Here is a 12,030-nt window from a genome sequence, read left to right as displayed (position 1 = left end):
TACTTTATTCTGCTTTGTGACGAAGCACACGCTGACCGCCTGGCCAAGCGGTGGCCGTAGAGCTACTGGAGACACAGAATGTGGCCCCAGTCCAAATCCTGAGCCGGAGATCTGAAGTACAGAAACTCCTAATTCATTATAAGAAATGTATAACAGAATAATGAAAAACAATAGTTAAGGGGGACTTAAGGTTCACCTGCTCTGAGTTTTTAAAGTTAGATTCTCAAAAAGAAAAATATAAATGATATTAGAAATTTATTTCAGACACGTAACAATTAAAACATATATGGCCACACAGTGCTTGTGTTAATGTACAAATCTCCCTTTTTTAACTCAATTTTCCTGTAAAAACCAACGTTTTTATTTGTTGTTTGTATTGTTTATATTTGCTGTAATGCTGTGACTTTATGTTTATTTGTTGTTTGTATTGTTTATATTTGCTGTAATGCTGTGACTTTATGTTTATTTCTTGTTTGTATTGTTTATATTTGCTGTAATGCTGTGACTTTATGTTTATTTGTTGTTTATATTTGCTGTAATGCTGTGACTCCGGTCTGCTCTCAGGTCGGTGGAACGGTCGTAAGTTACATGGACGGATGCTGCAGGACGTGTGAGTATCTGATCTGAGCGTCTGGCCGCAGTCCTGTAGCTTAGCGTAGCGCTGTAGGCTGCCGCTGACACTGAAGAGCGCCCCCTCCTGCTCAACATGTTTCCAACATGTTTGCCCTTCAGTGTCAGACACCTTGTCCACCTCCAGCCTGGATCCCAGATGTTGTTCTGCTCGTGTTCATCTGCTGTTTTTATTAGACAGATCCTTCAGGGTGCTTTTCAGTGAACACAGTCATGATCTTCAAACAATCCAGAACTTTGATGAAACCTTCACTGAGAAGCATCTGCTGATATTTAATTGGGTTTGTGGTTTGTGTACTGCAGCTTACCTTCATGTACCGATCCCACCAGGTACTGGATTCCCTCTGTTCCCTTTCCCCGTTAGCCCCTTGACTCCCACAGTTAACACAAACTGTGAAAGAGGTACCACAACAACAACAACAACAACAACAAGGCTTGTCAGTGCCATTGTTGATATTCAACAATGTACTCCCTCCAAAGAAAAAAGGTTAAAAACACATTGAGAGTGTGACTGTAATCTGCCCGCTGTGCAGAATGGTCCTCTCGGCTGATGTCTCCTTCCAGGTCCTGCTGAAAACCAACCCAGACCTCTGGTGGTAGGGTCTATATTCCTGCAACGCTCCACTGCTCACCAGACGTATTCAGGCCGATGGAAGGACGGCACACTTGAGAGGACAGACGTCCTATTTCCCTGGTCCCCCCCCGGATCACACACAGCAGAGAACCTGTCTCCACATTCAGCGCTGTCTGGGCAGTGCATTGTTGATTACCAACAATGTACTGTTGGTAGTGGCCCCGTCGGGCTTTAGACGTCTGCATGATGTAGCAGCTGGTGTGGGGAGTCGCCTTCCAACCTGGAGAAGACCTGTGGAGGAAACGGAGAAGGGGGCCTGAGGCATTGGATCTTTTTCACCACCTCATTCTGCTGTCACCACATTTCACTCGTGTCCTGCAGCAGAAGAGTGAATAATCCTGTAACTATTCACTTTTAAAGAAACAACAGATGGAAGTGAGCAGATCCTGCCCCACGAGGGGTTAACAATGTGTTTCTGCCACCTGATGTCTTGATATTTTTCATAAAATGGTCAAATCTTATTTTACTCTAAACCTCTGCCACATGGTCAGTGTTTGGGAATCAGTGGGTTTATGAGAATTGTGAATTATTACATCCTTTTCCTAAAACCATGATGTAGTGCAGGCAGTGGCCTGCAGGTGGCGCCGCTCTCCAGTGGCTGGAGATACAAACCAGATCAGGAATGGACGGCCAGACTGTGGATCAGTTTTCATCAAGGCTGGATCCTAAACTTCCCATAATGCAACTTCCTATAGTTTGTAGGTCTCCTGGCTGGCTGCCAGCTAGTCTCCTGGATCAAGTTGATATAAATCTGCTGATTTAAGGTCCACTCAACTATTAATCTGGATACTGACCGTTCTACCTCTCAGATAGGATCCACTGCATGGTGACAGGATTCTCTTTAGATATGAAAGAACAAGTGTCTCCGGTCGCCTCTCTCAGTTTTCTCAACGTGTGTTAAAGGAACATTTTTGGCTTTTTATTGTTTTCTTGATTATTTTCAAATCCAAACCGTAATCACCTATAAAGGCATGAATAATCCAACTCCATGATTTCTGTGTTTCCTGTTTGTCGTTTCTTTCTGCTTTCTACACTCCAACTGAAAGTCTCTTTAACTTTATTAACCCAAACAAAAGCATCTGACAGTTTCAGTCCTTCCTGTCCCTGCGGTCTCGTCCTCTATGAGGACTTTGTGTGGTCGGATGTGAAGGTGCTTGTTTATTGTGATGATTGCTTTGCTGTTATTTGTGTTTGGAACAGGTAAAGAAGACGGGAAGTCCTGTCAGAAGGTGACGGTCAGAATGACCATCAGGAAGAACGACTGCCGCAGCAACAGGCCGGTACGTTCCTCCTGCTGTCAGCAGGTCCAGGTCCAGATTAGTTCCTCCTGCTGTCAGCAGGTCCAGGTCCAGATTAGTTCCTCCTGCTGTCAGCAGGTCCAGGTCCAGATTAGTTCCTCCTGCTGTCAGCAGGTCCAGGTCCAGATTAGTTCCTCCTGCTGTCAGCAGGTCCAGGTCCAGATTAGTTCCTCCTGCTGTCAGCAGGTCCAGGTCCAGATTAGTTCCTCCTGCTGTCAGCAGGTCCAGGTCCAGATTAGTTCCTCCTGCTGTCAGCAGGTCCGGATTAGTTCCTCCTGCTGTCAGCAGGTCCAGATTAGTTCTTCCTGCTGTCAGCAGGTCCAGATTAGTTCTTCCTGCTGTCAGCAGGTCCGGATTAGTTCCTCCTGCTGTCAGCAGGTCCAGATTAGTTCTTCCTGCTGTCAGCAGGTCCAGATTAGTTCCTCCTGCTGTCAGCAGGTCCAGATTAGTTCTTCCTGCTGTCAGCAGGTCCGGATTAGTTCCTCCTGCTGTCAGCAGGTCCAGATTAGTTCTTCCTGCTGTCAGCAGGTCCAGATTAGTTCCTCCTGCTGTCAGCAGGTCCAGATTAGTTCTTCCTGCTGTCAGCAGGTCCAGATTAGTTCTTCCTGCTGTCAGCAGGTCCAGATTAGTTCTTCCTGCTGTCAGCAGGTCCGGATTAGTTCCTCCTGCTGCCAGCAGGTCCAGATTAGTTCCTCCTGCTGTCAGCAGGTCCAGATTAGTGGATTAGTTCCTCCTGCTGTCAGCAGGTCCGGATTAGTTCCTCCTGCTGTCAGCAGGTCCGGATTAGTTCTGTTCCACGTCCTTAAATTAAAATCAACCTGGAGTTTGAAGTTAATCGTGTGATTATTACCACACGACCTTCTGGAAGGTCGTGTGGTAATAATCTATCTATAATCTTTAATCTATAATCATAAAACATTCTGAACATCCTGATGCTCAGTTCTGATCTTTAAAGCTGAGATCTGATTTTTTTTTTTTACTTTTCCTCCTCCTGTTCTTCTCCTCCTCCTGTCCTCCTCCTCCTCCTCCTCCTGTCCTCCTCCTCCTCTTCCTCCTGTTCTCCTCCTCCTCCTCCTGTTCACCTGCTCCTCCTCTTCACGTCCTCCTCCTGTTCTCCTCCTCCTCCTCTCCACCTCCTCCTCCTGGTCTCCTCCTCCTGTTCACCTCCTCCTCCTCGTCCTCCTGTCCTCCTCTTCCTCCTGTTCTCCTCCTCCTCCTGTTTACCTCCTCCTCCTGTTCTCCTCCTGCTCCTGTTCACCTCCTCCTCCTCTTCACCTCCTCCTGTTCCTCCTGTTTTCCTCCTCCTCCTCTTCACCTCCTCCTGTTCCTCCTGTTTTCCTCCTCCTCCTGTTCACCTCCTCCTCCTGTTTTCCTCCTCCTCCTGTTCTCCTCCTCCTCCTCCTCTCCACCTCCTCCTCCTGTTCACCTCCTCCTCCTCTTCACCTCCTCCTCCTGTTCACCTCCTCCTCCTGTTCACCTCCTCCTCCTGTTCACCTCCTCCTCCTGTTCTCCTCCTCCTCCTCCTCCTCCTCCTCCTCCTCCTGTTCTCCTCCTCCTCCTCCTCCTCCTCCTCCTCCTGTTCTCCTCCTCCTCCTGGTCTGGTCGGTCCAGAAACCTTCAGTATTCTAAGTTTCTAGCTCCGCCTTGATTTTCCTCATTTGAATATTGGATCATAGGAGCTACATTCAGAATCTGCTGTGTCTGTGTGAGCTGGACTGGCTCCGCCCACACATGCCCATCTTGGGAAGAGGATGAAGTACTTCCTCTGGTGGTGCCATGTGCCAGAGCAGAGCTGCCTAATTGTGGGAGGAGTCAAAGGGAGGGCCTACCTTGATTGGGATTGGCTAAACCCCCGATGACACTATATAGGGTTTGATCTCTGATTGGCTGCTTGGAGCAACACACTTTTTATAACCTGGAACAAGCCAGGGACAGAGAGGACAGACTGTCTTCACTTCTGGGACGTCAGTCCAGGTATGGGGACGAGTAGTACTGCTGGAGAACCTCGAGGTAGTGGATGTTCCGTCCTGTTTGATCTGCAGTGTTGTCCAGGTCCCTCTGACCTTCTGTCCTCTGTGGTGTCTCCAGGTGAACATTGTGTCCTGTGATGGGAAGTGTCCCTCTGCCAGCATCTACAACTACAACATCAACACGTACGCACGTTTCTGCAAGTGCTGCAGGGAGACGGGGCTGCAGCGGCGCGCCGTGCAGCTCTACTGCAGCAGCAACGCCACCTGGGTCAGCTACAGCATCCAGGAGCCCACCGACTGCTCCTGCCAGTGGTCCTAAACTCCAGAACGCCCGCTTGCTAGAACAGACCCAGCGTTTGGATCTGCAAGGATTGAAATCGCAAGTCGTGAAGGAAGAAGAAGAATTGACCTCAGCTACGTTGCTTTAGAGTTTTAGGATATGGGGACAGAGAATTCCTGAGCTGTGATTGGCAGGAGTGTCAGAGAACTGGCGGGAAATGATCATTAAAGAGGTTGTTTTGGTGTCCCTGCTGGCGGGCGGGTGGTACTGCAGATGACCCTGGTGAGGTTTTCCTCAGCGCGAAGGTGAGAAACACCGGAAGGAGGCCAAAGGTCAATTTTCCCCAAAAGCATGAGAAAGACAAAGAGTGTGTCAGACAAACACCCGGGTGGTCTTTGTCTCTGTACTATTATTATTTAAAATAATCTATTTTTAGTTCTGACCATATTAAATGTAGGATTCTCTTTGTCTTCACAGCAGTCAGAGCTTACTGTGATCATCTGTCCTGATCTGGGAGGTTTTTAATCTCCTTCTGAAGTGAAGGTTGGTTCTACAGAATAATCACATTCACCAGCTTTACACTAGAACCAGAGGACAGAACCCTGCAGCTTCCAGAACCTCTCCTTATCACCGTCTTATTTGCAAACCACACCATCTTTCAAAAGTCGTATTATCTTTAAGTTCAAGTTGACAAATAGGAGCTTTAGTTCTTGAATAGTTGGTGAGCTCCGGTCAGAGAGGTGCTAGAGAGAACAAAGAAACAAAGGAACATACTGGAGCTAGAACCTTTGAAATGGTTGGAAAGTCTGATGAATCTAGAGAGTTCAGGGGGAATCCCGAGAAATAAATCAACAAATGACCTAGAAGGAGCCAGAATTGGATAAATGTCCTTTATTGTTCGTTATGACTGCATCAGGTCCGTTCCTGGAGAGAGAAACTATGGAGGACTCTGAGCTCTGTAATGCTGCTGGCAGAGCCCAGCAGAGCATCTGATCCAGAGGGATCCAGGGAGGACCCCCCCCCAGCTGCTGAACCCCTCCCTGGGATGTGGGAGGCCAGGCTGGTAGCCCCCCCACCCACTGGACCAGGTCCTCCTTAACGACCCAGACACCAGTGACCCACATCAGGACGGCTCGGCACCACTTTGATTCTGGGTTCTTTTCATTTCACTTTTCTTTTCTCTGGTTTTGTAACGTACATGAGAACCTGCAGGACCGGATCCATTGGAAAGCACCGAGTCCCCTTATAGAAAGACCACTTTGTTAGGACATGTTGAGGGTTTTGCTGTAGACTTTTGTTCTTAATGGGTGCAGTTTCTTATTAAAGTACACATATAGAACTACCATGAAATACTGGTCAACAGTTTTATTAGTAGTTAGTAGTAGTAGTGATGGTTCTTTAATGTCACAAGAAAATTGCAACATTTCAGGCTTATATATACATACATACATACATACATACATACATACATACATACATACATACATACATACATACATACATACATACATACATACATACATATATATATATATATATATATATATATATATATATATATATATAGGAGGAGGAGGTATTTATAAATATACATAAGAGAGCACAGAAGTCCAAGCATCTTCCTCCAGCTCTTCTGGGGTTAGAACCCCGAGACGCTCCTGGACCAAACCAGAGATCTGATCTCTCCAGAGTCCTGGACCTGGTCCTCCTCCCAGACCAAACCAGAGATCTGATCTCTCCAGAGTCCTGGACCTGGTCCTCCTCCCAGATGAACTGCCTGGTAAACGTCTAAAGGAGGCCACCAGGGGGCGTCCTAATCAGATGAACCTCCTCACCTGGTTCCTCTCAATGTGGAGGAGCTGCTCGACTTTGAGTCTCCTGATGGCTGAACTCACTCTGTCGCTCCGTCACTCTGTCACTCTTTCCCTCTGTAACTCTCCCTCTGTCACTGTCACTCAATCACTCTTTCCCTCCATCACTCTGTCACTCCGTCACTGTCATTCCATCACTGTCACTCCATCCATCACTCTGTCACCCCGTCACTGTCACTCCATCATTATGTCACTCTGTCGAGCCATCATTGTCATTCCATCACTCTGTCACTCTTTCCCACTTTGTCACTCCATCATTGTCACTCCGTCACTGTCACTCCATCTTTCTGTCACTCTCCCTCTGTCACTCCATCATTATGTCACTCTGTCGAGCCATCATTGTCATTCCATCACTCTGTCACTCTTTCCCACTTTGTCACTCCATCTTTCTGTCACTCTCCCTGTTTCACTCCATAATTGTCACTCTGTCACTCCATCCATCACTCTGTCACTCCATCACTCTGTCACTCATTCCCTCCGTCACTCCATCATTGTCACTCCGTCACTGTCACTCCATCTTTCTGTCACTCTTTCCCTCCGTCACTCCATCACTGTCACTCTGTCAGTCCATCACTGTCACTCTGTCATTCCATCACTGTCACTCCATCCATCACTCTGTCAATGTCACTCCATCATTCTGTCACTCTTTCCCTCTGTCACTCCATCATTGTCACTCTGTCACTCCATCACTGTCACTCCATCACTCTGTCATTCCGTCACTGTCACTCCATCCATCACTCTGTCACTCCATCATTGTCACTCCATCACTCTGTCACTCCATCATTCTGTCACTCTTTCCCTCTGTCACTCCATCCATCACTCTGTCACTCCATCATTGTCACTCCATCACTCTGTCATTCCGTCACTGTCACTCCATCACTCTCATTCCGTCACTGTCACTCCATCCATCACTCTGTCACTCCATCACTCCATCATCACTCTTTCCCTCATCACTGTCACTCCATTCTTAACTCCGTCACTCCATCACTCTGTCACTCCATCCATCACTCTGTCACTCCATCATCACTCTGTCACCATCACTCCTGTATAAGAAGACCCTGAGATACTTTAACTCCTCCACCTGGGGAAGCTCCGCCCCCTACCTGGAGAGGACCATGACGCAGATTTAGAGGTGCTGATCCGCATCCCAACACTTCACACTCAGAACCGTTCCAGTGATGGAGGTCATGTGATGCCGCCAGAAGGACAACATCATCCACAAAGAGCAGAGAAGTTACCCTCCTACCCCCCACATGATGCCCTGATGGCCTCCTACCCCCCATATGATGCCCTGATGGCCTCCTACCCCCCATATGATGCCCTGAGGCCCTCCTACCCCCATATGATGCCCTGATGGCCTCCTACCCCCCACATGATGCCCTGATGCCCTCCTACCCCCCATATGATGCCCTGATGCCCTCCTACCCCCCATATGATGCCCTGATGCCATCCTGCCCCCACATGATGCCCTGAGGCCCTCCTACCCCCATATGATGCCCTGATGGCCTCCTACCCCCCACATGATGCCCTGATGCCCTCCTACCCCCCATATGATGCCCTGAGGCCCTCCTACCCCCATATGATGCCCTGATGGCCTCCTACCCCCCACATGATGCCCTGATGCCCTTCTACCCCCCCATATGATGCCCTGATGCCCTCCTACCCCCCATATGATGCCCTGATGGCCTCCTACCCCCATATGATGCCCTGATGGCCTCCTACCCCCCACATGATGCCCTGATGCCCTCCTACCCCCCATATGATGCCCTGATGCCCTCCTACCCCCCATATGATGCCCTGATGCCATCCTGCCCCCACATGATGCCCTGAGGCCCTCCTACCCCCATATGATGCCCTGATGGCCTCCTACCCCCCACATGATGCCCTGATGCCCTCCTACCCCCCATATGATGCCCTGAGGCCCTCCTACCCCCATATGATGCCCTGATGGCCTCCTACCCCCCACATGATGCCCTGATGCCCTTCTACCCCCCCATATGATGCCCTGATGCCCTCCTACCCCCCATATGATGCCCTGATGGCCTCCTACCCCCCATATGATGCCCTGATGCCATCCTGCCCCCCACATGATGCCCTCCTGCCCCCGGCTGCACCTCAACACCCTGTCCATGAAGATCAGGACAAACGGGGTGAGGAGGCGCCGCCCTGGTGGAGCCCTGCACCCATAATGACCAAGTCTGTCTCAGCGCCCAGTATGTGGACGCAGCTCTCACACTGGGAGGACAAAGACCAGATCGCCTGCAGCAGCGGTTCCAGTGCTCCCTACTCCCTTAGCTCCTCCCACACTCTCTAAGCTCCTCCCATAAGACATCTAGAGGGACACGGTCATAAGCCTGCTCCAAGTCCACAAAAGACATGTAGACTGGATTGCCAAACTCCCATGACCCCTCGATAATCTGTGAGAGTCTGAAGAGCTGGTCCGTGGTTCCACGGCCGGGACAGAATCCACATTGTTCCTCCTGGATCTGAGGTTCCAGGAGGAACCTGATTGGTCGGAGTCTCCTTTCCAGTGTCCCCGCATAGACGTTCCCAGGCAGGCTGAGAAGTGTGATGCCCCGAGTGTTGGCACAAACTCTCCGGTCCCCCATTTTGAAGATGTGGATCCGTGGGCCACCTCCTGGTCTGCCAGTTGGTTGGTACTGTCCCTGAGGTCCATGCGATACTGTAGAGACGTGTCAACCAGGACAGAACCTTCAGCAGCTCCGGGCAGATCTCATCCACTCCTGGGGCCACCATGGGAACCTCTGACCTCCACCAGGGAAATGGACCAGCCCACACCAGCAGCCTCAGGCTCCGCCCCCTGTAAGGAAGACATGTCCCCCAGGTAAGTTAAGTCCGCAGATGAATTGAACGGGCAAAAACAAAAAATACAAACATCCCTGACCGCCTGTCACCATGGAAACAAGCAGTCATATCCAGGGTTCACTGTGGTAACCAGGACTGTCCGTCCATTCAGACGGTCTCAGCAGGACAAAATGATCAGCTGCAGGTGAAAAGTGTCCTGACGCGTAAACAAGATGCTAATGCTAGCTGCTAACAGCTAGCTGCTAACATTAGCAGCCATTAAAAACATTTAACATTAAATCTTAAACACGAGTCGCAACGTTCACCGTTTCACCTCTTTAATCAGTCGTCAGGACGAGGTCAGAATCACCATGACAACGGGTTCGGTCCTCAAACCCCGCCCCCTACAGGGGCGTCGGTTTCATCCTGGCTTTGGCAAGCGAACATGGCGACGTGCTCCGTCACACTGGAGTGACTCTGAGCTCACAGGGAAGATTCACCACTTCTACACCTAAAACATACATTTACTGAAAGTTTCAGGCATTTTTAAAATATTGGAATTTTAATTTTACATTAAAAAAGAAGGAAAAACATGGAATATTCTCACGGTCCAGATTCTGTGAACTTCATGATCAATCATTAGGGTTCAAACCGAAACCTTTTAAATAGGTTTATTATAAACCCGATAGAAACGGAAGCTGGACTGTTTAACAGAAATGATGGCAAAGAAATAAACAACCTACTTCTTCATAGGATTTGTATGACATGCACCTGTGTTTAACTGTGTAATGTCGGATTGCATCTGATAGAAAGCAAAAATTAAGAGTATTTCAAGAGTCAGCATGCACAATTACAACTCATGAGGAGTGATCAGGAGTGACAGAGTGAGTTCTGTCTGGCGTCAGTCATAGTTGAGAAAAAGTCCCTGTGTCGGTGGCATCGTCAACAAATCCAGGCTGAGTGACAGAGACGGGGGCTGGAGGATCAGAAAGTATTCATCATGCTGCGAACATCAAAGAGGAAGTAATCTCAACACAAAGTAATGTAGAAGAATGAACACAGACCAGATCACCTCCCAACGGTCCACAGGACTCGGCTCCTTGATAATAAAATGCTGAACTTTGCGTTCCTGTGAGATTGGTAGTTTGAAAGGCAGCGGTGGTTCTCCCTGTGGACTGCAGCTCTACCTGTCCATGTGGCTCCACCAGCAGCAGGGGGCGCACTGCGCCTCGCTCCATCCCACTGAGGACATCCCGGCCAGGTAATCCCCGCTGCAGGTGAGGAGGGACGCTGCCGTTCTAACCTGCGACCAGGACCAGAGTCCCGTTCGGCCACAGTGAGGAAAGGACCTGACCTGCCGTGGAACCAGCTTCCAGCCTGGATCACATCTTCATCATGGCTCTCAAGTAAAGACAGACCCTGTTCAGCCCTGACCCTCACCTCAGACCCCGTTCAGCCCTGACCCTCACCTCAGACCCCGTTCAGCCCTCACCTCAGACCCCGTTCAGCCCTGACCCTCACCTCAGACCCTGTTCAGCCCTGACCCTCACCTCAGACCCGGTTCAGCCCTCACCTCAAACCCCGTTCAGCCCTGACCCTCACCTCAGACCCGGTTCAGCCCTCACCTCAAACCCCGTTCAGCCCTGACCCTCACCTCAGACCCTGTTCAGCCCTGACCCTCACCTCAGACCCGGTTCAGCCCTCACCTCAGACCCCGTTCAGCCCTCACCTCGGACCCCGTTCAGCCCTGACCCTCACCTCAGACCCTGTTCAGCCCTGACCCTCACCTCAGACCCCGTTCAGCCCTGACCCTCACCTTAGACCCTGTTCAGCCCTCACCTCAGACCCCGTTCAGCCCTGACCCTCACCTCAGACCCTGTTCAGCCCTGACCCTCACCTCAGACCCGGTTCAGCCCTCACCTCAGACCCCGTTCAGCCCTCACCTCAGACCCCGTTCAGCCCTGACCCTCACCTCAGACCCTGTTCAGCCCTGACCCTCACCTCAGACCCGGTTCAGCCCTCACCTCAGACCCCGTTCAGCCCTCACCTCAGACCCCGTTCAGCCCTGACCCTCACCTCAGACCCTGTTCAGCCCTGACCCTCACCTCAGACCCGGTTCAGCCCTCACCTCAGACCCTGTTCAGCCCTGACCCTCACCTCAGACCCGGTTCAGCCCTCACCTCAGACCCCGTTCAGCCCTCACCTCAGACCCCGTTCAGCCCTGACCCTCACCTCAGACCCTGTTCAGCCCTGACCCTCACCTCAGACCCGGTTCAGCCCTCACCTCAGACCCCGTTCAGCCCTGACCCTCACCTCAGACCCTGTTCAGCCCTCACCTCAGACCCTGTTCGGCCCTGATCTCAGACCCTGTTCAGCCCTGACCTCAGACCCCGTTCAGCCCTGACCCTCACCTCAGACCCCGTTCAGCCCTCACCTCAGACCCTGTTCAGCCCTGACCCTCACCTCAGACCCTGTTTAGCCCTCACCTCAGCCCCCGTTCAGCCCTGACCCTCACCTCAGACCCCGTTCAACCCTCACCTCA

The 12,030-nt window shown here is 50.6% G+C and overlaps 1 protein-coding gene across 1 annotated transcript in view; it reads left to right on the top strand.

Annotated features, from left to right (window-relative positions):
- Positions 1-6,156, top strand: part of otog (otogelin) — a gene marked incomplete at its 5' end in the record, with an annotated part of 116,077 nt that extends 109,921 nt beyond the window's left edge. Inside the window, 4 exons of the mRNA XM_080458654.1 lie at positions 565-610; positions 961-1,032; positions 2,465-2,544; positions 4,651-6,156. Coding sequence (XP_080314780.1) covers positions 565-610; positions 961-1,032; positions 2,465-2,544; positions 4,651-4,851 — 399 coding nt within the window. The 3' untranslated portion in view covers positions 4,852-6,156. The remainder of the gene's footprint in view (positions 1-564; positions 611-960; positions 1,033-2,464; positions 2,545-4,650) is intronic.
- Between the last annotated feature and the right edge of the window lie 5,874 nt (positions 6,157-12,030).

The sequence above is a fragment of the Lipophrys pholis genome (genome assembly GCF_963383615.2).
Source record: "Lipophrys pholis genome assembly, chromosome: 2".
NCBI lineage: Eukaryota > Metazoa > Chordata > Actinopteri > Blenniiformes > Blenniidae > Lipophrys > Lipophrys pholis.
The sequence above is the reverse complement of the archived record's forward strand: the minus strand, read 5'-3'. Positions and strand labels throughout refer to the sequence as shown.